Genomic DNA, 26,849 nt, shown 5'->3' with positions numbered 1-26,849 from the left:
TCTATTTATCACTAGGGCAACTTCATTTGAGAGTTCACTACAAATCCAAGCCGATGGCTTAGATCCAGGCAGGGAGAAGTTTTATGGACTGAGCTAAGCGTGAATTACACTTCTGGTCACGGCTTTTTTTTTTTTTCCCTCTTCCTTTCTTTCTTTTTCTTCACTGTGACCCTGGCATCGAAACAGTTGCAATTGCAAACTATTTCATAATGCAGCTTTTTTCCTGCTGCTTGGAAGGTCTGGGAGGAGCCTGGGTGGATTTAAAAGGTGTGGTGCCCCTGGAAAAGGGTGTTGGAGGTGGTGGCGGTGGCGAGACTAACCACTGGTTTTAGCACCAGGTATAAATCATTGTCCTTTTCAGGCTCCCAAGATGTCCATGTTTATCCAGGAATGAGAGGGAGGGAGGTGCATTTTCTTCTCAGTCTGGCACTAAATGCAACCACTGGCTTTATTCCAGGGAGTAAAAGCTGTGGATTAACAGTTCACCCCTGCCCCCTCTTTTCTCCTTGCCCACGTTCAAGTGAGGCAGAGTTTCTCCAGTGGTGTGGGGGAGGGATGGATGGATGGATGGATGGATGGATGGAAGGAAGGAAGGAAGGAAGGAAGGAAGGAAGGAAGGAAGGAAGGAAGGAAGGAAGGACAGGAGCAGGTTCCTGTGGGGAAAGGACTCTGGCGGGGCCCCATAGATGGGCTGGTTCCTTTCCTGATCCTGTTTCCAGGAGCAGGATGGGTGAACTCCTTGTTTTGCTTGGAGCATGAGGATGGAGAGTGGGAGGATGTGTCTGCTCAGGAGGGGCAGTGGGAAATCTTAGTGAGTGTGGAGGGGGTGGTTGAGGGATCCTCTGGAGCAGCAGGAGGAGTTTTATTTGCTTTATTTATTTATTTAATTACTTAAATAATTTTTTTTTGTTTTTACATTGCTTCAGGGTTAGGAGCTGGAGAACAGGTCTTGCCTGGCAGGTGAGCCAGCATGTGTTGGATAAGTGGCTATTTTGAGACCCTGGAAGCCTCCTCCTGGAGGCTCCAGTTTCTGTGTGGATTGCCAGCAGCCTGTGCTCTCAGCTTGGTACATCTGGTAGGAGCAGTCAGGATATGTCGGACAAAACAATTTCTCCAGACTTGGAAAAAGCGTTTCCTAGGTCTTCACCAAATGGTGAGCTGTTTGCAAATTTCCACTTCCCTGCTGCAGCCACTTAGAGCGATATGAATTGGCAGAGTTTTGTGCATTTCCCCATGGGATTTCTCTGGAACCCCTATGGATTCTCAGAGCTGGAGGCCGAGTCTGCACAGTCACTCCCTCTCACCACTGCTGTACAAGAACTCACCGGCCCATTTTGGGATGGGCTGCTTTTCACGTACATTTAAGGAAAAGTGAGGGGGGGAAAAAAAGGAGAGAATAAAAGCCTGGTTCAGGAGCTAAACTGCTGGAAAATCTAGTGGGATATGGTATGTAAGAACTTTCCGTCTTCATTGCAGCAAGAACTGAAAGAACCTCCAACCATGAGCAACTCCAGCTTTGTCTGTCCTGTTTATCCATTGCTTTATTCCCCTCTAGGGCTCTGCTTTGCCCACGTGGATATATTGCAAATAAACAGTGCTGCATCCTCTGCTCCCCCTTCTCATCTGTCCACACTTTCCCTGCAGGAGGAGAGAAGAATCAGCTCCAAGTTTAAAAAAAAAAAAAAAGCCCACGGACCAACATGGTTTTTCCTCTGGATGAGCCCCCATTGTTCCACTGGAGCTGGAGGAGCTCATTAAATGTATTCCCATTAAATGTGTAAGGGATGCAGCAGGGAACTGGGATGTGTATGACTGCTCCCCTGCCTGGGAGAGGACACGGAGTGGGGCATACAGAGCCTCTAGATGCAGTTGTGAATTGGGGTTAGAAACCAAGCAAGGAATTCTTAGCCCCGGGTGTGCCTCATCCAGTGGCATAAGGGTTGCAGGCAGGGGAAGGTGGCAGCGCCAGCAGATCTGAAATTCCCATCAGTCCCATCCCCTTCTGATCTTCCAGCAGGCAGAGGGAGTGGGTTTGATTTGCAGACTGTGCCCCTCTCCTGTGTGTTCCTCGAGCCCAAATTACAACAGTTACAGGAAGCCAGGTTGGCAGCAAGAGCCTGGCATCTGTGGAGGGATAGCTTGTCACAGAGCAGCAGGAGTGGGGAGGGAGGGAGGGAGGGATGACCACCATTCCCTGCTGCCACTGGAGACTCGAAAATGTGCACTCGGAAGCTGAGGGTGTGTTTTAAATGCTTGGAGAGCAATAATAAGGATATAGAGCTATTAGAGAGTGTTCAAAGAAAGGTCACAAAGACGTGAAGGGAATAGAGAGAATGAAGATGGTGAAGGGATGAGGAGGGCACTTGGCTTGTTCAGCTGGAGAAGAGGAGGAGGGAGAGGGAGGAGATCTCAGCATGGCCTCCATCTTCCTCCCGAGGGACAGCTCCCATCTCTGCTCTCTGTGACCAGTGACAGCACCCAAGTGAATGCCTGGAGCTGTGCCAGAGGAGGTTGAGGCTGGAGATCAGGAAAATGTTCTTCTCCCAGAGTGCTGGGGCACTGAAGAAGCTCCCCAGGGAATGGGCACGGCCGCAGGCTGACAGAGCCCCAGGAGCTCTCAGGGATGCCCAGGGTGGGATTGTTGGGGCATCCTGGGCAGGGCTGCACTGGATGATGCTTGAAGATCCCGCAATCTGCGCTGCGGGAGAGCCGAGATACAATCAGCAAAACGACCAGAAACGGGTAGAACACCAGGAGCCCATAAAAGCTGCGGGGCACCGTCCGATGCCCACCGCAGCTGCCCGAGCTCCGCTGCCGCCCGCAGCGGGAGGAAGGAGCCGCAATTCCCGGAGGAAAACAAGCGGCCGGGCCGGCGGCGCGGGGAAGAGTCCACCTTAAGAGGAGCAGGAAGAGAAGCGGGGCCAATCAGGCCGGGAAGGGAGGCCGGGAAGGAGGGGCCGAGGGAGGCCCGGGGGAGGGCGAGCGGGGCCGGCGGGGCGCGATGGCGGAGGGCGGGGACGCGCCCGCCCCGGGCAGGTACCGTGGGCTGGGGGCTCGGCGGGGGTGGCCGTGCCGGGGGAAAACAGCGGGGTCACCCCGCCTTTGCCAGCCCTTCCTCATGCCGCTGTGTGCCTCTCTCCAGCGCAGGTCGCAACCTGAAGGAATGGCTGCGGGAGCAGTTCTGCGACCACCCCCTGGAGCACTGCGAGGACACCCGGCTGCACGACGCGGCCTTCGTGGGGGACCTGCCCACCCTGCGCAGCCTGCTGCAGGACGAGAGCTTCCAGAGGTGGGCGCTTAGCCCTGGGGACACGACCCCGCCACCCGCCTGTTCCCCCCGCAGCCCACGGGGTGCCCCGCATCCCACCCGCTTCCCACGGACCGCGCGGGCAGGGACCGCAAAGAGCATCCAGTGCCACCCCTGCCGTGGGCAGGGACACCTGCCACTATTCCGGGGTGCTCCAAGCCCCCTCCAGCCTGGCCTGGGACACTTCCAGGGATGGGGGTTTTATGGGAGAGGCGTCAGGGAGGATGCTTCACTCACCATCCTCACAGCTGCGCCTTTTGGGGACTCCCACCTCAGCCCTTTTTTCTTGTGAGAGGTGTCAGGGTGTTCTTCCTACTGTTCCCACAGCCTGCACCTCTTGGGGGCTCCCATCCCACCCACTGTTTTTGGGGAGAGGTGTTTCCTGGGGTGTTCTTGCTGCCCCCACAGCCTGCTCCTTCTGGTGACCCCCATCTCATCCCGTTTTTCCATAGCACGGTGTGGGTTGGAAGGGACCTTAAAGCTCATCTTATCCCACCCCCTGCCACGGGCGGAGACACCTTCTACTATCCCAGGTTGCTCCTAGCCCTGTCCAGCGTGGCCTTGGACAATTCCAGGCATGGGGGTTTTTATCAGAGAGGTGTCAGGGTGGGAGAATGCTCTCCTTTCCCCCAGATCATTCCTCTGGTTTCCCAGGAGGCAAATCTCGCAGCAGCTCATGAGGCTGTGGCAGCTGTGCGTGAACTCTTTTCAGATCAGGATAGGAATGTGATACCAGGAAAACAGGAGCCTACGGATAATAAGAAAAACATACAAAAGGGATTACAATCAACTGTAAACCTGAAACACCCCATGTTACAAAATCTGCCCAGTGCTAACCTTGTGACTATGGGGATAGTTAATTAATTTTCCTGCATCATGGAGAAATCTGCTTAGAGTGCTAAATGTTTCCCAGCCTCAAAAAAGGTGTTATTTCAGCAAAAAATGAGAATGAGCCAGCCCTTCTTTTTGCTACCTGTGCAGCTGGGGCTCTTGGGACCCCTTGGGCTGAGGGGTTTTTGTAGGAAAAAGCAGAGTTTGACAGGAAGAAGAGGGTGGGGCCCACAGCTCCATTCCACAGGTGAGGAATGAGCAGAGAAGTGATGTCTTTGAATCTGGAGGTAGATACGGACCTCAGAGCTCATCCCATCTCACCCCTGCCATGAGCAGGGACACCTTCCACTGGACCAGGTAGCTCCAAGCCCTGTCCAGCCTGGACTTGGGCACTTCCAGGAATGGAGCAGGCACAGCTTCTCTGGGCTACCAATTTGGGACATTTCCCTTTAAAAAGAGACAAAAGGGAGAGGTTAGTTTTGGGGTTTTTTTAATAGGCGATTTTTGAAGCAGGGTTTGTGCAGGTGTGCCGCCCCTGGCACAACTAAAGCCCACCATCCAAGCACTGCTTTTCTTTATCCGTCCAGGCAGTATCTGTCAGGTGATTGACGGGGGCTTTTTGGGGCTGCTAAAGGTGCCAGAAATCAGAGAATTGTATCCTGAGTGGAAGGGACCCACAAGGATCATCCAGTCCAACCCCTGGCCCCGCACAGACACCCCAGCAACCCCACCCTGTGCATCCCTGGGAGTGTTGTCCAAACGCTCCTGGAGCTCTGGCAGCCTCGGGGCTCTGCCCATTCCCTGGGGAGCCTGTTTCAGTGCCCAGGCTTCCAGGAGGCACCCTCCTGGAGGGAGTGGGGGCTCCTCTGACTGCGTGTTCCCCCCCGCAGCCGGATCAACGAGAAGTCGGTGTGGTGCTGCGGGTGGCTGCCCTGCACCCCACTGCGCATCGCGGCCACCGCCGGCCACGGCCCCTGCGTCGACTTCCTGCTGCGCAAAGGGGCCGAGATCGACCTGGTGGACGTCAAGGGGCAGACAGCCCTCTACGTGGCCGTGGTCAACGGGCACCTGGAGTGTGCCAAGATCCTGCTGGAGGCCGGCGCTGATCCCAACGGGAGCCGGCACCACCGCAGCACCCCGGTGTACCACGCGGCACGGGTGGGGCGCGCAGACATCCTGCGGGAGCTCATCAGGTCAGAGCTCGGGGCTGGGCTCTCCCTTTTCCTTCTCCCTTGGGATCCCTTCCCTCCTTGCTGGTTGTAGCCTCCACACCTCTTGAACTGGAGAGGAGAGGGTGGAGGGGTGCCCAAAGGGATTTCCTGTCACTTGGCCTTGGCAGCGGGTCTGTTCCCAACTGTTCCAATCCAAGCCCAAGAGAGGAGTCTCTACTTCTGAGCCCTCCATCCAGTCAGATCCAAACCTTGCCATCCCCCCTACTTCCACCACGCTCCTGACTGGAGTTAGGAGGGAGGTGGATTCCCCCTAAAAACCTCCCTGGGTGTTGGTTTTTCCCTCAGGAGACTCCCTTGGCAGCACCAGCAGGGCTCAGGGTGTAGGAGGAGGCTGTGGGAACTTGAATTGCTGCTTCTGTGATGTGCCCTTACTATCCCTTCTCTTTAAAATAGAAGGTTTCTGTCCAAGGGATCGTGCTGGACAGCTATGTGGGCCGTGGATGCCAAATAATAATGGAGCATAATGGGAAAATGTAGGTTGTAGGGAGAAACAGAGAAAGAGAAGAAAGTTGAAGGAATCTCCTTGATGACCTCAAATGCTAGAAAATAACAAAAGGATTTGAATAGGAAAAGATTGAAAACCCTTGGGGGTTTTCTTCCTTTTTCAAATTTTCATACAAGGGCGGCTTTGAGGAAGAAGGGGAGATAATCCCCCCCTCCTTGCTCCTTTCCCAACAAGCTGAGAGGAGGATGTTCCCATCAGCACGGGCCTGTTGATACAGGGTTCAACTCGCTGCATTGCCAAAAATCTCCCCTGCTCTCTCCACCCAGGCAGGGTGAAATGTAGCAAATGGTATTTCAGCAGCACAGGGAGAGCTGATGCCTTGATTTATGTGTCTGCTCCTTGGGATACCTCACCAGCAATATTAAAAGCAAGATTTTGGACAACTTTCAGGATTAAAAATGAACTGGAGTTTGTCCAATCTCTTTTTATTAGGCAATGTCTCTCCCAAGGCTGCTAAGCTAATACCAAATTGTCAGATTGCCCAAAATTTCAAATATCTCGGAGAAGGGATTTCACAGATCTGTGCAGAGTTGCTTAGTGAAAAATGCAGCCTTTATGTTACAGGGATGTTTAAAGTGCTGGCTCTACAGGATTTGGCAGTGGGAGTGCAATGAGGAAGACACTTTTCCTGAGACAGGAGGGACTATTTTGAGAGAACCTGAACCCAGTCAGGTGTGCTGCAGGTGTCTAAACATCACCTGGTTTGAAAATCCCATGGTAGCACCGTTGGGATCCCTGAGCATTCCTACAAGTGCTGAACCAAGCAAGAGATGAAATCCCATCCATGAATAATAAATCCACACGTGGCTATGGAATGGGGATCCATTTTTACTGGGAGGCTGCTGGAAATATTTAGGGTTCTAATGCCAGAGTATAAATGACATTCCTCATAACTTGGGGTCATGCTGTAGTGGAATCCACTGCTACCTGCAGTGGAATTGAGGGTAGCAAGGATGAGAGGATCTTTTTGCCAGGCTAAAACTGGGAGAAAGAGAGTTGCCAGATCCCCCCCCATCCCTCAGGTGCATGCCTGACCCTGCTAAAAGTAGAATTTGGGGGTTTGCTTTGAATTGAGGGCTTCCACTGAGAATTTTGGTGGAGATAATGGGGGAGGGAAGGACTGAAATGAAGGGAGATCTGCTGTCTGCTCAGGAGGCAATGGCCTTACAACAGCCCTATGGAAATCCCACAGCAGCACTGATAGCTCTGTCCAAATGCTTGTGTAATCTGATTTTAAGGGAAAAAATACACTTTGTGCCATTTGCAGCTCTTCGAGGACTCTCTCAGCCCTTGTTCTGGGTGTGCTTAATTTAAATGAGACTCTTCCCATGCTCAGAACTGAAAGATTTGGTTAAATATTTGATGGATAGGGAGCAGTCCTTGCTGGTTTCAGGGAGAACTGTGCCTGCTTTGAGGTGGGATTTTTCCCCAGGTATTGTCCTTAGTTTTATGAACTTTTGCAAGGAATATAAAGCTATCTAGGAAAAAAACGCTTCTCTGAGTGCTCAGTTTGCAGTTTGGGGAGGGGGACTGGTGGGTGAAGGAACCTTTTCTCCCTCTGTGCGTAGAATGGACAGGGCTCTGCAATTAAAACCAGCTACTCCTTAGGGATTGTGTTGTCTTCCTCCTTCTTCCCATCCAAGATGCGTGGGAGGAACATGGAATTACTGTCCCCACTGCCTGCAGGAATTCCCAGCAGATTCCAGCCCCTCCAGCTCCTTTGGGAGCAGGGGTTTGTCACGAGTATTTCACTGTGGAGTGCAGATTCCTGTTTCCATTTCCCTGCAGTTTGGGATTGAGTGCCTGTGTTGCTTTTTTTTCCCATTTTATCCTGGTAGGGAAGTTATTTCAGCATCCCTTTTCAGTGGAGTCATCTGGAAACATCCCTGCTCCCCAGGCAGCTCGTTAGCATCCAGCATTACGTGGTGCTGGCTCGGGGCTGAGCCATCCCTGGTGCCAAGACACGAGAGGAGAGAAAATTCAACTAAAAGTTCCTGGGTTGAGATAAGGAACAGGAGAGATAAAGGAAGGGGGGAGATATCACTCACGAAATGCCATCACAGGCAAAACAGACTCAGCTTGGGGATATCAGTTTATTCCTAATAAAATCAGAGTAGAGTAATGAGAAGTGGAATAAATCTTAAAAAACACCTTCCCCCAAGCTCAGGAACACCTGTTCCTCCTCATCCAACATGAGGGAAGCTTCTCAAAGAAGCCACCCCTGTTATCCTCCCACTACCCAAACGTGGCCATGCAAACCCAATCCATCAGGAGGGCAAGGATGTTGCTGTTCCTCCTCTCTCCAAATCCCGGGCTGTTGTGGGCAGGAAAACTTCTTTGCTTCTGGGAGATCATACTGTGCTGGCTGCCTGCCCCCACTCAGAAGCGCTGCCAGGCCCATCTGAGGGCAGGGATGGGCGGGTTCCAGAGGCTCTCACTCTGCATGAGCCCTTCAGCCTCACGCCTTGCCATTCCCAACCCTCCCTCCCTCTTCCTGGAGCAGGTACGGCGCGGACGTGGACGTGAACCACCAGCTGGCATCCCGCGGGCCGGGGCAGGCGCTGCGGCCGCTGACCACGCTGGTGGTGTGTCCCCTGTACATCAGCGCTGCCTACCACAACCTGCCCTGCTTCCGCCTGCTGCTCCAGGCGGGAGCCAACCCGGATTTTAACTGCTGCGGGCCCATCAACGTGCAGGGCTTCTCGCGGGGCTCGCCCGTGTGCGTGCTGGACGCCGTCCTGCGGCACGGCTGCGAGCCCGCCTTCGTCCGCCTCCTCATCGACTTTGGAGCGGATCTCAACCTCGTCAAGGTGGAGGCTTTGGGAGTCGAGGCCACAGGGAGGGTCAAAGTGAACGCCGAGGCGCTGGAGGTGTTCAAGGAGGCGAGGGGTGAGTGGGTTTGGGTCCCTGGAGCGGCCCCGTGGTTCCGGGAGAGCTCTTTGGAGGGGTTGTTTGGAAGGGAAGGTGCTGCTGAGGTGGTGGGGTGGGTATTGCTGTCCTCACTCCTTCAGCAATTAGATAATGGGGTCTAACAAGCTGACAAAGCATTAATGACTTCTACACTCTCTGCTTTTCCCCTGTTGCGTGTTGTACCTTCACACGGTGTTTTCCCCTCTTGAGTCCTTCAGCAGCCCAACCTCTGTCTGTTACTCCACCTTTTTCACCTCTCCCAGCTCTTTTCCGTTGCCTGCTCATGTAGGCAAGGCTTGGGAGTCCTATCCGAGCTAGGCTTTGGAGCTGGGGATCACCAGTGGCATCCAGTCCTCCAGAGCCACACAAGTGTGTCCCAGCTGTTCCTGTGTGACCCTGGGCTCCGGATGCAAGAGGGGGTTTAATCTGGACAGACTGCTTGGGAAGGAAAGCCACCAACGGTGGTAAAAAGGGGCAGGATGGAGGTGAAAAAAGGTGGAGAAAAGTGCAGCACCTTGGAAACCCACCTAGTGAAGGCCACAGGTTCGCACCAGGGGTGGAAATGGGAAGTGGCTGGAAGTTCCCTCTTGAACTCCAGAGAAATTCCAAAGGGATTCAGGCTGTGGGATACAACTCACATCCCCAGGTTCTCAGCTCTGCATGGGCCTGGTTTTCAAACCTGCCTGGGCTTCTGCTGAAGGAAGCTGACATAAGCTGAAGTTCCACTAGGCCTGGGTTTAGGAGGCAAATGGGACTCCTCAGGTGGAGCATATGGGATAATGGAGTGATGCCATGGAAGTCCAGTTCTTGAATCAACATGGGCACCACCAACCTCTTGTCCCTGTGCTGGAAGAGCTCTCCATGGACTCAGAGGAAAGTTGGGATAAGGCCTGAGCTGGCTGTCAGTGCTGTTGTTTCCAAGGGGATGGGTGAGAAAAAAATACGATCTACATAATTTTAAAATGATCCAAATAGAACCATGGAGTTGGAGGGGATCCACAAGGATCAAAGTCAGACACCCCAACAATCCCACCCTGTGCATCCCTCAGTGTTGTCCAAGCACCCTGGAGGTCTGGGGCCGTGCCCATTCCCTGGGGAGACCGGGCAGTGCCCCAGGACCCTCTCGGGAAAGAACCTTTGCGTAATATCCAAGCTAACGCCCCCGGCACAGCTGTTCCTGCCGTGGGCTGGGCAGTGATGGCCTCCGTGCTCACCAGCCCACCCAGCCTCCAGCTGCCCCTTCCAACCTGCCCGTGTGGCGGCTGCTCCAAATCCAGGAGGTTTGGCCTCCTCACAAGGTGGGGTTCGTGCACGCTTGGCTTTCTTGCCCCGCCTCGGTGTTGCTGTTCTCCCTCTCTCTTTCCCCAGTAATTCTTCCCTGTGTTTTTCCTTGCAGGCCGCACCCGGAGCCTCTTGTCTCTGTGCCGCATAACTGTACGGAGAATCCTTGGCAAATCCCGCCTGGATCTGATCCACAGCCTCCCAATCCCAGACCCCATTAAACAATTTTTACTCCACGAACACAGTTAAAGGGCGGCTGGCTGCTTTTGGGGACAGTGTGACTTTGTAAATGGGCGCCCTGACGGAGTCAGGTGCCAATCCTGCCCCTTTACCCCTCGTGGAGTGCACATAATTCCCTGCTCCTGTGGATTTTTTTTCCCCCCTCCAGATTTAGGGTGCAGCAGTTCTGTGTGTCTTATCTCCCTGGGGAGAGGCTGCTAAAGGTGTGTGGGTGCTGCTGGAGTAAATACAATATATCCTGTAGCTTTTGGCAAGTGTGTAACCTCTGTTACTGATCTGTGTCACACACACACAGGCCTGGGGTCTCTGTGGCATTTCTGTGTGGGAAGGTGTCTCTATTAAACTATTTTTCCCATCACAGCACATAAAACCAGAAGTTCCTACCTACATTTTATTCCATATCCCACAGTCAGACCAGAGGAAACCCACCCAGATCCACGTAACATGTCTGTTCTGTTTGCATTGTAGAAAAGGGAGAAAAAAGCGGGGGGGGGGGTTTGAGGAGTTGGGAGATTTTGTGGTTGGAATCACAGTGTTGCATCCAGCAGCCTGGGTGCCTTTGCTTTCCAGTGCCTCTTCATGCCACAAACTCCCAGAAGAGTCATTGTGCCGGGAGTCAGCAGCCTTTTGTTGGGTTCTCAGGGTCAGCCAGTGACAGGGTCAGTGCAGAGGAATTGTCAAAACAGCAACTTGAGTAGGATAGAGATGATGGTGCCTCAAGATCTTGGGAAAAATCTCAGGTGATGATTGGAACTTGCTTTAACTTTGCTGATTCAAGTAAAGTCACTGTGTTACAAGTTTTTTGGCTTGGGTTTTTTTGGCTTGGGTTTTTTTGGCTTTTTTTTTTTTTTTTTGGTTGGTTTTTTTATTATTATTTTTTATTTTGGTGGTGGTGTTGTTTTGGGGGTATTTTTAATGATTTTTCTTTGCTAGCTTTTCTTCCCATGCTCATCCAGCTGGCAGAGGTAATTTTCCAGATGTGACCTTAAAGATCAGATAATCCCAGCCTGGTTTGGGTTGGAAGAGACCTTAAAGCTCACCTAGGTCCAAGCCCCTGCCATAGGCAGGGACACCTTCCACTATCCCAGGTTGCTCCAAGCCCTGTCCCTGGCCCCTATGGATTTACCCCATAGGCCTCAACACTGGTTCCAAAATGTTCCTTTCCCAGAGGCATAAATAAAGGCAAAAGCAAACAGAAACAGAGGATATTTCCAGACCTTCTCCAGGTGAGATGCAATGGACGTGGAGCTGTGGGCAGGTGAGGAGTTCTGCACCGTTCCCTTCCCAGGCCCGCAGCTGGTTTCGGTTTTCCTGGCGCTGGCAGCGAGTTGTGCACTGGCTTTATAGAGGTGTGAACATGCCTGGGAGATGCAAACAGGTTGTAAAGCTTCTTGGCACCTTGCTGGGGGATCCATAATGGTTTGCAGGAGCTCACCATGCTCCCGAGCTCCAGTATGGGGAGGCAGAAAATGAGATGGGCTGTCTTGAGAAAATGCCAAGACATTTGGGAATCCTTAGGGAAAACCCAATCCTTGTTTTTTCCCTAAGGATTTTTACTTAGTTTGTAAGTGGGACCCCCACTGGGGTGAAGGTGGTAAGGATGGATGTGGGGAGAGCTGGAAGGACCTACATGGATCATGGAATCCAAGCCCTGGCCCTGCACAGACACCCCAACAATCCCACTCTGTGCATCCCTGAAAGCCTTGTCCAAATGCTCCAGAAGCTCTGGCAGCCTTGGGGTTGAGACCATTGGGGTTCCTGTGCTCAACCAGCCTCTGGATGCTGGTTTCACCTGGGATGAGCTGCAGTGAAATGCCTCAGTGGGACAGAGGGTGGCCCAAAGGAATTGAGAGAGTCGACTCAACTGGGTGCTTGATGTAAGTCCGGTCTGTAATTAAAGCTGAGCCTGTTACAATGTTAATTAGAGATCCCATCCAAAGGAGTCCCCTGAGCACGGATCTAAGGATGGTCCTCCCAGCCCAGTAGCAAACCAGCCTGAGGTTCATCAGTGACTTGGAGTTGTGCAGAATCAAAGCTTTGGAGTGCCTGGATCATCCATCCAACTCCCATCTTCAATGAGGGACTTTGCCTCTGGAAAAGGCCAAACCTTAGGCATGAGGGCCTGGAATGAGTCCAGCTTGGGGACAACTCACATAAAATTAAGCTGTAAGGGAACAGGATTCTGTTGGAATGAAGTCCCTGTGGAGATTGGTTGCTGTGGCTACTTAAACAGCTCAGCTTTGCTGAGCTGGTTTAATACACAGAGAATTTGGAATTTTCACTGTAGAGAGATAATAATCTTGAAATAGATTCAGGATATTCATAGACTTCATTGTCTTGTCCTATGGGGCCAAATCCTACATCCTCTGCCTTACCCTGTCCTTTTAAACCCAGGAAACAATAGTCTTCCAGTATGAAATCTCAATAATTCATGCATTTCTATCCTTTCATACTGTATAAACAGCATTTGTTTTTCCTTGGCTTCGACCTCACCATTCCCTCCTATGTAGCAAAGCATTCCCTTTTGTGAAGGTGTTTTTATCCATGTTGTCCATGGGGCATGCTCAGATAATGTGAGTAAAAATCGAGTTTTGTGTAATTGTGGGGGGCGGAAATTCCTGCAGTGTACATTCCATCCATTGAAAAATGCCCACTATATTTCTGCAGAATATGTCAGTGTGCATGGCATGGCCTTGCTGGAGGCTTGAATGGGACAGGATAAGAAGCTTTGGAAAATGCTTGAAGAACCAAACCAGATCTGGAATCAGCCAAAGCTGCTCCAAAGCTGTCTTTTCACGTTGGCTTTCTTGTCTTTGTTGCTAGGGGAGGATTTCCAGGGCATGGAATGCTGGTAGCTGGGATCCAAATATCATTTCCTGCTCATTTTGCAAAAGGTGTGGGAAAGGCATCTGTTGGCTTGAAGTGGGTTTTTGGTTGGTTTTGGAGGGGTTTTTTGTTGTTGTTGTTGTTTCTTGTTTTTTTAGTCCCCAAAGTCAAGTAAAGCCCTTTTTGCCCCAAACCAGCCCTTGAGTTACTGCACTATCTTAGCCCTTCCTCTTCCAGTGAAGAAAACCGTGGCAGGACACAACAGAGGGGACAAAATGCCACTTCCAGAAGTGCCCCTCAGTGCCTGTTGGCTTTTCCCAGGCTCAGAATGGTTTGGGACAGCAGCAGGATCAGACCTGAGGGCAGGCGGGAGGTACCTGTGGTGAGCCTGGGTCCATGTGCAGCCCAATAAAGATACTCCGGTGCAAGAGCACAGAGAAGGAGAGGATAGCTCTGGATTTGGGAAATCCTGGATCCTGCCGGCCTCTCCCCGTTCTGTAGCCGCTGGAGGGGGCCGGAGAACCACGGTCCCTGTGCGGGAGTTACAGGGACAGCGCCAATGCCACCTCCTGCCTTGGCCATCCTGGGCGATTTTCAGGGCATCGTGAATTTTTTCCACCCTCACATCTGGCTGAAGAGGGCTCTTTAAACCTCTCATTTCTGCTCCTGCTCCCTTGGTAGCTCTGGAAATGCAGCTCCTCAGTTTGTCTTGGCATGCAAGTAGATGTAATTCCTCTAAATATTTTGATTCTTGTAACTTAGCTTTTTTATTTTGTGGCATTTTCACTGGAAAACTCCCTACAAGCTTGAGCAGCAAGACTTCCTGCTAGATGCTCTGTTTTTCCTGAGGATTAGCAGGTGCATCTCAGGATTTAGTCCCTGCAGCTGCCTCCAGGCAAGGGCACAGTCCCTTTTTTAGGATTCCTGCTTTTTTCACTCGGGAGATGCTTGTCTGATTTGGTGCCAGCGTTTCCTCTGATGGCAAAACCAGAGTTTTTCCTAAATTGGAAGAAAATGATCAAATGGTCTAGAATTATGGTGTTGAAAAACAAAGCTGAACAAGCCCTGATCTTAAATTTTAACACATCCAGCCTTGATATTCTTCTAATTTGGAATGTCTGCCTCCTGCCTCTCCATGCATCTTCCCCCAGGCCACCCCGAATTGGTACCCATGAGTCAGTGACAACATCTCTGTGCAGCAGCTTGGAACTGGAGATTTATCCTCAAATGAGAGAGATCTCTGTGTCTGAGCTGCCAGTGTGGGGACAATGAATGTGGAATTGTTTAAAGGAACTGCATGTTATTTACCTGTCCCCTCCAGGACAGACAAGCTGGGATTTCTGGTCTCCTCTCTGAATTTCCTGTGTGACAGACTCACCTGAGAGCCCATCCTTGCTTTATATAACTGCGTTGCAACATGTTCCTTATTACTCATGCTCTTTAATCTCATTCTCGCAGCAGCGAGGAAAATATTTCTTCTTGTACTGTGTGATGCCCAAATATTCTCTCTGAGCAATGAGAACTGACCAAATCTCTGGCAGTCTCAGAGCATTTCCTCTAGGATTTGTTGGTCCCACTCCCCAGGCGCTGCTGGGGAAGCCCCAAGTTATTTAACTTTTTGTTGTCGTTGTTCCCCATCAGCTCCTCCAGCCTTGTCTTCCTTCCCAAAGGAGCTCTTTGTGACCCCTGCAAGTTGCAACTGTGGAGAAAGAGAAAGAAAAGGGTTGTGGAACAAAAAGAAGGAAAAGGTTCTGGCTGCCCCATCACTGGAAGTGTTCCAGGCCAGGTTGGACAAGGCTTGGAGCAGCCTGGGCTAGTGGAAGTTGTCCCTGCTCTTGGCAGGGTGGGATGAGATGGGCTTCAAGGTCCCTTCCCACCCGAACTTTCTGAGATTTCATGGAGAGGGCAGTGGCTGCCCAAGCCTTGTGCCCCCCCCAGCCCTGCACAGTGACAGGAGGCTGCAGCCCCCATGGAGCTCATTCTCCCACCTGCATCCAGCACTTCTCCTGTTCTCCCACCTGCATCCAGCACTTTTCCCATTCTTCCCTCTGCATCCAGCACTTTTCCCCCTCCCCGCACACGTGCACTGTTCTGTTTTCCACCTCTTTTCACTTGTTTTGTTGGTTCCCATTGTTCGTGCCTGGGAGAGGGCTGCAGTGTGCTGTTGTTTACAGGAAAGTGCTCTTTGTTTCCCCGGCCTGGAGCATCTGCTGTTTGTGAGAGGCACACGGAGCTTTCCAACAGGAACTCAGCCAGCCCGAGCATGCCTGGCCAGGAGTCCACGTGTGCCACCATGGCCTTGCTCCTAAAAAAGGGTCTAAAAATTCCAAACTGAGACAAGCCTTGGAGCAGCCTTGGGGAAGGTGTCCCTGCTCATGGCGGGGCATGGAACAGGATGGGTTTTAAGATCTTTTCCAACCCAAAGTGCTCTGCGATTCCATGGTCCAGCACGGAGAGATAAATAAAGGCAGGGTGGGTAGGATGGAGCAGGAGAACGTTGTTGATTTATGGCTCCAGCCACCCCCCTCAAGGCATCAGGATGATGGACGATCCGTGCACGCTCCCCTCCCCGTGGCACAGGCTGTCCATGAGCTTTCCAAACATACCAGGGTGAGGTGATGCTTGCAGACACGGCATTCCCGCTGATGGCGCCTTTCCACAATCAGCTGAAAGCTGCTCGGGGAATTTGGGAAGCTGGGCTCCAGCCATGATCTGCTTGGCCAACACTGCGCTTGCCTTTCATTTTAATAATTTGGCGACATCCATTTATTTTAACGTTTCGCAAAGTGGGGCCTGCGTTTCCTCAGAGAAAATGAGAGTTGAAGGATGGTAAAATGCCTCCATAAATTGGAAGTTAAATTAAGAAACAGTTTTAATAGCACTGAGTGCTTTTAGCCCCATGTTGTGGTGTCACTCATGGCATTGTGAGCCTGCAGTACCCGTTGGAGGCACGGGAGATTTAGGAGGCACAGGGAGTGGGCTGGATTGTTTAGTGGGTGTTTCTGAGCCTGCTTTTGTTTGCAGTTGGAATGTATTAATGGGTTCACCCCTTGTTTCACTTCCCACAAAATGCAGTTTTTACCAAAAATTTTTTTTTGGTGATAATTTTAGCGATTGAGCATTTTATATCAGTGTGGGAGCAGCTTCTGTAAGTTTTATTCTTTTGACCTTATCTTTACACAAGGAGTGTTTACAGGGGCCTGGAGTTCCAGGAAAGGGGGGAATGGCTTCCCCCTACCAGAGGGCAGGGATAGATGGGGGATATTGGGAAGGAATTCTTCCCTGTGAGGGTGGGGAGGCCCTGAGGTTGCTCAGAGAATCTGTGGCTGCCCCTGAATCACTGGAAGTGTCCAAGGCCAGGATGGATGGGGCTTGGAGCACCTGGGATAGTGGAAGGTGCCCATGGCACCTGGGCATTCACCTCCAGGTCCATCGTACTGAGCTGTAAAGGAACTTGGCTTTATAATAAATAGGTTGTAAGACTGTTGTCTGAAGGTGTTCAAGGCTTTACGTTCATCAATAAATCCTATAAATACCATTAAGCAAGCAGAAATTCCCAGTTGTCCTAAGTTCCATTTAGTATCAGGTCCTTTATTTACCAACCTCCATCAGTGCAAACTTTCTTCAAGCTGGAGCATTATGGAATCCCAGAGGGATTCCCAGGACCTTCCAGCCCATCTCACCCCACCCCTTGCCATGGGCCATCACTCAAACAGAGCTGGGGGCCAGCTGTGAGATCTGACAGTTGAGAACTATTTTTAACTCAGCAGCCTGAGACAGTGTCTGGTCCCTCTTGCTGGGAGTTGTTCTTGCTGGGTGTTCAGTGAACTTTGGGCTGGATCCATAAACCTTCAGCTCAGTGATAACCCGGGATATTTCATGCATCGTGGACCATGAAGGATGCAGAGATGTCAGCAGAAGCTGTTGTGCCAACGCAAACAAGGCCAGGAAGTTTTACTGTTCCCATTGCTGGGAACCTTGTTCCTCTTCCCTCTGTGGATGTGTCTGTGCATCAAGAGAGGCCAAAGGGTGCAGGTAAACAGAAATCCCATATTTCTGTGTTATCCAAAGACAAAAAATGGGAGAATTAGAGATTATTTGTGCATTCAGACTTCTCTGAGCTTTGTGCTGCTGTGAACAGCTGCAGGTTTGTGCTTGCTTCCCACAAGAGATCATTCAAAATGCCACAGAGTCATGGTGAAAATGCATCATGTCAACTCTGAACCAGCATAGAATTCACTGGGAAACCTTGGCTGGACTTTCACTTTGGTTCCCAGCTATGGTGTCCATCCAGTTAAAGGAAAAACTCTTCCCCCAGAGGGTGCTGGGCACTGGCCAGGCTCCCCAGGGAATGGGCACAACCCTGGGGCTGCCAGAGCTCCAGGAGGGTCTGGACAATGCTCTCAGGGATGCACAGGGTGGGACTGTTGGGCAGGGCCAAGAGCTGGACTTGGTGATTCTTGTGGGATCCTTCCAGCTCTGAAGATTCCGTGGTTCTTTTCTCCAGCATGAAAAATGCTTCACCCGGCTTTGAAGTGCCCGATCTGGTTAGCAGAGGTCAGATGTTGAACATAACTGAGGATATTACATGGGCTGATTAAATCAAGGCATCTGGCATGGATGTCCTCCTGCAGATAGGTTTCCATGGAAAACAGTTCCCATGCCATGAATGTCACTCGAGGATTAGATTACGAATCAGATAGATTTTTTGTGCTTCCTGAGACCACCTCCCTTTAAAACGAGGCATGCATGGGCTCCCAGATGGAGCTGGTTCCACAGCCCAGGATGCTGCTCAGGGGTCAGACCCACAGCTCCCTCCTCCTGACAGGATTCCCTATGTCCCTGTGCAGGTGACTCCATAAGTGCATCAGCATTTTGCCTTCCCAGTGTCTGAAGCTGCCTCTTGCCCTTCTCTGCATCCATCCACCACATGGGGGATGGAGCAATGAGCCCTCCGGCTTGATGTGGCTTGGATCCCATGGGAGCATCCAAGCCTGGGCGCAGCCAGGCCCATTTTCTCCTTGAATTCAGGGTTTTTCCATCACTTCTTTGTGCCCAGACTCCCCGAGTCCAAGCTGGTTGCCCTGGATGAGTGCCACGTCTGGTGGCTGTGATTCACCGCCGGCGTGCGGGAAGTCCAACCCGGCGATTCATTTCCCTGCAACTGCCGAGCACTGACGTTGGTTTAGCCCCACTGGGGACAGGGAGAGAGGATTTTTTCACCAAATGGCCCCAAATGCTGAAGTCCCCACGTGTTTCAGCTCTTACTCACCCTCTCCTAACAGCAGAAGTAGCCGCTCAAAGGATGGGTCAGAGCCTCCCTTCGTGCAAGGTGACGTCGCCCACTGGAGTAGCAAAACCAGTCTGTACCAGAAGATTTTAATTGGTTCAGGACTTCCAAACCCCAGTGAGAAACTGGACTTGGGCAAACTTTATTTTGCTGTGTGAGGCAGTGCTGCACTTTTCACTCTTGATTTTTGCCCCTCTGTTCACCTGTAAAATTGACAAGGAGCTGTGGATTGTGGGCGCTTCAAGTTCTGGGTGGCCTGGACACAGCAGGTGCCCAAGCAGTGCTGAGAGCTCCATGCTGCAACACAGAATCAGGGGACAGAGGGGCCCTGGGCTTTTTGGGTCTTCAGGCAGATGAGGCACAGGCAGAACTTGATTTTTGGGTATGTTGTGGCTCATGGGACTTGCGTCAGGCTGCAATTCAGCAGGAGCCGGTCTCTTGCCAGTGCTGCCAAGATCCAGGAGTTAATTCTTATTCCATGAGAAGGCCAGAGCTTGCATCCAGCCAGTTCCCTGGGGTGCAGGGAAAGAAACGCTCTGAGAAATAAACACAGACACAAACAAACACCAGACTTGGCGCGCGGCTTCGCAGGCAATGGGAATATCTTTTAGATTCCTGCCGAGGTAATTGGCCTGCAAGGAAGCTTCCCTGCTCTGCCCTTTGGCTCCCAGGGAGGCTCTGCTTGCCAAAATGCTTTGTGGTCCCTTGAGCTGTGCCTGGGCTGGACTCTCTTCTTCTGCCCAGCCCAGCGCTCTCCCGCACGCTTGCCGTGTTCCTGGTCTAACCTATTCCCAGGGATGTGCACTGAGCCTCCTTCCCAGGAGCCCCACCCTCTTCCCGTGTATTTTATTCCAGTTCTTGGTGCTCCTCACAAAAAAGCTTCCCCAAATCTCCTTTGCACTTACCAAAGTTGTTCTTTTTTTTGGGCCTTTCCCATGTTGCGGAGGTAGGAACTGATCCCACCTGGCTATTTTCTCCTGAGCCTTCGTTTGCATCACTCCACACCTTCCTGGAAATCCAAGCCCAAATCCCTGATCTAACCTGCACTGAATAATGCACCTGAGCCTGGTGCGTTAATCCAGAGTCTGGATGCTTTCCCCCCCTCTGCAAGGTAAACATGCCAGCGTTTTCCAGGCTTTCAGAATTCACGGGAATGTGGAAAATCCCCCACCTGACAAACCCCATCTTTCTGAGCTGCTGCGTTTCCCCCCACCCACCTTCCTTTGGGTTCCTGCAGCTTTGCAACTGTTTTTGGAGTTCTAAGATGCTTCCAATTTTTCTCCTGGATCAGGAGGGAGAGGAACTTTGCTCCGTAGCCCCCAAATTGCAGGATGGAAGCAGGTGGAGCTCAGCATGGCTCTGTCATTCCATGTGGGAATGGCAGAGGAAGCATCCCTGGCGTGTGGTAGGCTGGGCACTATTGATGAAGCTCTTTTCAAAACCCAGTTTCCAGTGTAAATGTAAGCTTGACCAAGAAAAATGGATTTTTAAGTGGGATTAAAAAGCATTGAGCTGTGCAGAGTCTAATAAATACTCACTTTGGGAAACCAATGGCTGGTTTGCAGCTTAGGCTGGAGAGGCTTTTAAAAAATCCATCATTCACCCACAGTGAAAGGCACTTTAATTCTCAGGGATCCTCCTTGAGGCAGGGACAGTTTTCATCAGGATCCTCTCTGTATCCCCAAAGCTTGACCTTGCTTCATGCCAAGCAGGGAAAGCGACACCCTATGGTTTTTGAATCACCAATGGAAAATCCATACTGTTTTGGAATAAACAGCTCTGGCCATTAGAGAATCTATTTGGTTACCATTTGGTTACAACTGCATAAGGAACAGCTCCAGTGGAAAAAAAAAAAAAAGAAAAAAAAAATAAGAGGCAGCAGTAACAGTCAATCATCACTTTTTTTTTTTTCTCCCTGCCTGGAAAACTTGGAATTTTATGGCCTACGAGCCACAAATTAGAATTGCAGGCAACAGATAAAGCTTGGCTATAAATCCAGCTAATGCCAGTGCCTGTTGGCAGCTGCAAGGTGGGGTTTGTTAAAGTGCCCCTGTCAAAGTAGGCTTGAACAGGATCTTTCCCACCAGCCAGGATCACCAGATGGGTCTGGATCCCTCTGGAAGAATGGAGCATCCCTGGTGCAGCAGGCAAGCCCTGTCCCCTGAGTAGGGACGAAAGAGAAGGCTGCTGCTCCTGTGGTCAGCACCTGCCATCTCATGAGGCTCCTTCAACCTTTCCCCCAAAACTGTCCCCTTCCATCCTTCCTTAGGAAAGAGGATTTCTTGGCCATGTCTCCAGAAAATGAATCCCTATACCTGTTTGCCCTTCCTCACAGGAAATTATCCCTTCCTTCTGGCCTGTGGCTGCACTCCCAGCTCTCTCTCATGCCACGCTGCAGGAGCAGGACGCAGCCCTCTCCAAGAGTTTCATCCACAGGGGCCGGGATGAGGTCTCTGGGTGGAAAAAATGCTTCAGACATCCCGGACTGGAGTGAATTGCTCAAAGATGTTGCCACTTTAGGGCTGGTGAGCTGGGCTGCCAAGTCTCCCAGCACTGCTCCAGAAGGATCTGGGACCTCTGGCACATCTGTCTGGAATAACCCGGGGCAGCTCCATGCACAGTGCTCCCATCTTTAGGAAGGAACCCAAAAAGTCTCAGCTTGGAGGTTTCAGTGCCCACCCGTGGTGTTTGTTCATGGCTAGGGCTGCTTCCAACAGGAAACAGGAACAGCCTCAGGCAGTGGCTGCTCTTCCAGGAGTCAAGAGAGGTCAGGAATGGCTGTGCCACCATTCAGGATGTCTGGGACATCACGTCTGGGACCTTGTGAGGTCTCGGTCTGAGTCAGTGCAAGGCCACGCTCTGAGAAGCAGAGAGAGTTTGGGCTTTTCCATTCTTGCTTAGGCACTTTCAGAGGCCCTCAAATGTCTGAGGTGTCAGGGGAATGTATGTTCGTAAATCACTGATGGACATTGGGAAGACTTGTCACCTCCCAGGCTATCAGGACGATTGTTTGAGCTGGTTGTTTTGTTGTTGACCATGGAAGGGGGCTTTGGGCAAGGGACGGAGGGACAGGACACAAGGAATGGCTTTCCACTGCCAGAAGGCAGGAATGGACAGGATATTGGGAAGGAATTGTTCCCTGTGAGGGTGGGGAGGCCCTGGCACAAGGTGCCCAGAGAAGCTGTGGCTGCCCCTGGACCCCTGGAGGTTTCCAAGGCCAGGTTGGACGTTGGGGCTTGGAGCAACCTGGGATAGTGAAAGGTGTCCCTGCCCCTGGCAGGGGTGGAATAGGATAAGCTTTAGGGTCCCTTGCATCCCAAACCATGCTGGGATTCTGTGTTTGGTGTGTGCAGTCCTGCCGGTTTGTCCTGCAGGGCTGTGGCATCTTTGCCCAGCTGGGGAGCCTGCAGAATAATTGTCCTTGGATATTCAAGACAGCAGACAAGGGAGCATGAGGGGAACCTTGAATCCTCACATCCTGCCTTGGGCTTGTCAAGCCACCAGTTCTGTTGCTCGCCAACACTCCTGGACTCCTGAGATCACTTTCAGATTGAAGGCAGAACTTCCAAGGGGCACAGAGTCATTTCAAAGCGGCCTAGAATTATTCTTAAATCTATTTATTTACAAAAAATGAGAAAGAAATGGGCTTTTTTCCCTTGTTTTCCATGCCAGCATCATTGATGGAGTGTGGTGCACAGGGAAATGTACTTCCTAAACCTCCAGGATATCTTTTAATTTTTTTTTTTAAATTTTTTTTTTTTTTTTTAAATTAGAGTAATTCCTGGACAGCACCCAGGATTTGAAAGGCAGATTTAGGAATAAAATCCACACAGGGCCCTCAGTGATAAGACCAGTTTTGCTGGTTGACTTGGGAACTAATGCACTGAATGCCAATTATACACACTTCTTCCCTCTTTTTTTTTTTTTATTATTCCTATTAACCATCACCATTAGCATTTGGACTCATACAAACAAACAAATAAGCCCATTTAAATCCTGGGTTTTTTTTCTTATCCCTCCAACCATGAATAATTACAAAATAATCACCAAAATCTGGTTTCGTTCGGCAAACGTTTCCAGGTTTTGTTTTCTTTTTCAATAATCCCGGGTTCCAGCAGTCCCACCAGCCCCTAGCTTTTCTTTTTTGGGAGGCAATTTCAGCTGGTCACATTCCCTGATGCTTGGCACAGCACGATCAGGGAGCATGTGAGCTTCTTTTAATGTGTTTCATCTTGACAGGGAACCTTGTCCCTGCCTTTCCTCACAGCCTGAGCACGCAACTTTTCCGAGAACGCGGCCCCAAACTCCAGCCCCACTGCAAAAGTGGCAACATCTGCTGGCAAAGCAAGTTTGCTCCCACTTAAAAAGCTGGCAGGATCTAACAGGGCCTTAAAAAAATTCCTTTAATTGGGATAATTGCATGTGGTTGAAGCCATGTTGAAGCTCAGCTCTGAGTTTAGTGTTTGGTTTATGTGGTTTGGGGTCACATGAGTTCAGGAAAAAACCCACCCTGCTTACCTGGTTTCCTTTACCTTGCCCCCCAGGTTTTTCTTTGTGGTTCAGTTTCACCCCAAAGAGAAGGCAAGATTTGCTTCGTTTCGAGCTCAAATGGGAAAACCCCTGAATTTCATCTTGTTTTCACTCAGTGGGATAAATCCCCTTGGATATTTTAATTGATGTCCTGTGTAACACCACTTGCTGTGCAGTGCAAGACTGTGGAGGGCAAGGAAAGCTTCTGGCAAAGCAGGCAGGAATATCAAATTCAAACAAATAAAGGAATTTTCTCCCAGTTGCACTGTGCTGCCTTTATATGGAGGCAGGAGCCTGCTTTGGGTCAGACCCCAGGGGCCCAGGAAAATGAAGGTTTTCCTTGTTTTATTACTGGAAAACCCACCCAGTGGTGCCTTAAGATATCGTCGTGCTGCTCAATCCAGGGAAGGTGGGTGGGGGTCCCAACACAGGCTGTGTTATTTCATTGCTGAAAGCACTCCCCTGCCCCTGGGAAGCCTGTTGGGAATAACATCACTTGGCTCGTGCTCCTTTGGCAAGGACATTATTTTCCCATCAGTCCCTTTAAAATGATTTTAAAGTTTTCCCCAAGATGCTGCTTGCTAATTTTGCGTAAGGACACACATAGAGGCAGGAGAAAAGGTGGAGGTGTGGGAGCAGGAGAGGTGGGGAGCTCTGGGGAACTCAGAGAGGGATATGTCTTGGGAATATTGCACAGTCTCAGGGTTGAAGGAGAGCAGACAGAGTGCCAGTACCACAGAGGAGAAGGAATATTTGTCAAGCTCAGGAATACCTATTGCTTCTACTAGACTCTTTCTCCTGTTTCTTTCCCATGTCTCTTCCTTTTTTTTCCCCTTGCTGGGGCGTCAGGTCTTCCATTGGTTCCTGGGACTCCCAAAGGGTACCCTTGTCTGGTCCCAAAAGGGGGAGGCTTGTTCAGGGGATCCTTTCGGCTCTAGCATGGATATCCCACTCTAGAGGCTGCCAGATCCCAGCTTTTCTGGGAGCAAGAATTGTATTTTAATCCTTCTAAGATGCTGGGAATCTCCCTGTGTTGTATGAGGTCTCCTTGTTTCCTTGCTGGAACCATGGGACCTCTCTTGGTTCCTGGGGCTCCGAAGGTGAACCCTTGGCTGGTCCCAGGTGTGGGAGGTGTTATCCAGTCAAGAGGTCCCTTGTGTTCAAACATGCATATCCCCACTGCAGGAGGCTGCCAGATCCCAACTTCTGAGGGAGAAAAAAATGCATTTTAAAGCTTCTGAGGTGCTAGGGGTCTCCCTGTGTCCTGTCAGGCACATGAAAGTCCTACCAGGCCTCGTGGAAGTGGGAGAGGAAGCATTTCTGGGACAAAACATACCCAGGGATGTATTTCAAGGTGCTTTCCATAAGCCCCAGCCCCTGGTTATCCAAGTTTTTATTTTCCATGGATTTACCTCACTAACAGTGTTGTGAAAAGGTGCTCCTGGAAAGAGAGGAAGGCTGAATTAAATGACGATTGAAGCTTTGCAGCCAACGTGGGAATGAGGCCAGTGTCTGGAAGGAAAAATATTACTAATAATTATAGGAAGAAGATGGCCAAAGTCAGAAACATGTTCTGAACTCCTCCAAAAATAGTACAAAAGAGAAGCCAAACCCAACAAGTGAAGTAAAGATTTGAGGGCAGGGCAATGTGCTGAGGGAAATTAAAAGGGCAAGAGGAGTCTCAGGCAGGACCTCGCTGAGGGTGACACTGTGGCCTCACGAGCTGAGCTGCTTTTGGGGCTCAGGAGGACCAGAAGGTGACTCTGGCCTTCAGGAAGATGAAGCCAGTGTGAGAGGTCTGTCCTGAGATGGCAGCCCCAGCCCTGCCTGCCAGAGGTGACAAATGGGGGGACAAACCCTTCACTCCCGTGGAACGATGGCTCTTCTCCCCTGCTTTTGCTGCTCTGGAGTGAGCTGGGGGCATCTGGGCTGCTCTGGTTGCTGTTTCAGCTTTAGAAAGGATGAAGACTTTTGGGACAGGCATTAAGTACAGATACATCCCTAATATCTGCTTTTAAAATTAAAATAAACCCTACTGACTGATGGTGGTGCCTCGGGCAGCCACAGTGCTGAATTCCCAGCTCCCATTTCTCCTCCTTCTGGAGCATTTAGAGTTCCTCAGCTGTGCTCTGTATAATCCCTGGCTCTGGGAGGGAAGGAAGGCAGTGCCCTGACCACACACAGGCTCCGGGCTGCCCTGGAGAGCCCTGGCAGCTTCCCAGCTACCGGCACCAACCCCTCGGAGCAGCTGGGGGCAGGGACAGCTGTCCAAACAGAGGGACACCTGTGCAGGGAAGGCCAGGGCAACCAGAGATATCCCTGGCTCCAAAGGTGGCTTCCTGAACCCGCTCTTCTCCTTTGATCTTCACCCGGGCAGCCTCTGCTGCTCCGCTTCACTCCGCATTTGTTTTCTCCCTCTTCTTTCCCAAGGTGAGTCTGATCTCTGTTCCACCTTGGAATTACTGCTTGGAGCTTTCATAGGCATCTGAGCATTTATGTTTCCTCCAGACACTCAGCATTCCCCAAGAGGCTTTTCTTTTCCCCATCCCCCTGGGGATCAAACTAGGAGACAGAGCCACCACTTTTCCCGTATTTTCCTGCATTTTCCTGTATTTTGCCTATTTTCAGCTGTATTTTCTCACCTATGGTTTACTCTCCCCTACAGGAAAAGTACTGTGTTCCAAGAATCCCTCCTTTGTGTGGGTACTCCCACTTTCCATCTAGAAAGCAGCTCCCTCAAATGATAAAATGGGTTTATTAAAAAAAACAAAACAAAAAACAAACCCAAAAGACTCAGGGGCTCTTTCTTGGCTTAATCAGACATCCTGGATCAGGGTACACTCCACACATTCATTCATCCCATTTAAACATTTGTTTCTGGTTTAGATCTATCCAAAGTAAGACACAGTGTGGACATCTGTCTCATTATCCAACAGCAGGCTAAATAAAATAAACCCCCCATGCTCCCTGGGAGGGTCATTGGAATCATGGGATTCTTCAGGCTGGAAAAGACCTCCAAGATCACAAAATCCAATCTGCTGACATTGACATAATTTCTTTTTCCCCCCCCTTTTCTCACACATTCATTCAGCATAAAACTGGCATATTCCTGAAATCTCCCTTGGGTCTGACAGCTGGAATCTCCCTCCCTTGGATTTTGCGACAACCAAGCCCTGCAACTTTTCCAGAGCTTCTCTAGGCATGGGCTGGGAAGAGGAATCTAGCAGGGGATATGGAATGAACTGGTTCCTCAGATTTTTAAGGAGAATCCTCCACCCTTTGTGTGGGCTCTGCTCTTCTTTAGTACTGGGAGGAGGAGGCTGTGGGAGCCTGGGATGGGGATGGAGGGAGAAGAGGACTGTAGGGGTACAACCTGGGTTTTGATGTGCTGATGGAGCTGAGGGATTTCTTACCCTCCTCTCTTTTCGTCTCCTTTCATCCAGCATTTCTGTCTGCTACACATGTTCCCCTTTACACCATGCCAGAACTCTGACAGAAGGAAAGGGCAGGGAAGGGGTGGGGGAGGGAAAAAAAAATTCTCTGTAAAGTTTCTGTTCTGGAGAGAAAACAGGACTTTATCAAAATATTAGCAGAGCACCAGCTGGTGTCGATTAGCAAAGCCCTGGGTGAGAGTTTTCCATTTACCTTGTGCTGTTTTTCTTTCCCTGAGCTGCACATGCTCTTTCCCTATGCGCCAAGGTTTTGGCCACCAAGGTTCATCCAGCTTGGGTGCCGTTTCATTTTTCAAACATCCTGAGTCCACCCATGCTGCACTCAGACATTGCAATGTCCATTCAAAAGCCTGGTCGGCCTGGGGGACCAAGTCTCATCCCTACAGGCTGGTTGGATAATGCGGTGCCTTTCCTGGGGCTTTTGCCCGGGCTTCCTGGCCGGCTC

At 50.9% G+C, this 26,849-nt stretch overlaps 1 protein-coding gene across 1 annotated transcript; it reads left to right on the top strand.

The window, feature by feature from the left end:
• Positions 1–2,964: 2,964 nt before the first annotated feature.
• Positions 2,965–10,560, top strand: ASB1 (ankyrin repeat and SOCS box containing 1). The gene is made up of 5 exons (XM_066189221.1): positions 2,965–3,036; positions 3,143–3,289; positions 5,029–5,331; positions 8,379–8,764; positions 10,182–10,560. The coding sequence occupies exons 1-5, from the start codon at positions 3,002–3,004 to the stop codon at positions 10,313–10,315; spliced, it is 1,005 nt and encodes a 334-aa protein (XP_066045318.1). The 5' UTR covers positions 2,965–3,001; the 3' UTR covers positions 10,316–10,560.
• Positions 10,561–26,849: the final 16,289 nt, after the last annotated feature.

The sequence above is a fragment of the Chamaea fasciata genome, unplaced genomic scaffold (genome assembly GCF_029207755.1).
Source record: "Chamaea fasciata isolate MVZ Bird 193981 ecotype frontalis unplaced genomic scaffold, bChaFas1.0.hap1 SCAF_8, whole genome shotgun sequence".
In the NCBI taxonomy this organism is placed as follows: Eukaryota; Metazoa; Chordata; class Aves; order Passeriformes; family Sylviidae; genus Chamaea; species Chamaea fasciata.
The sequence above is the reverse complement of the archived record's forward strand: the minus strand, read 5'-3'. Positions and strand labels throughout refer to the sequence as shown.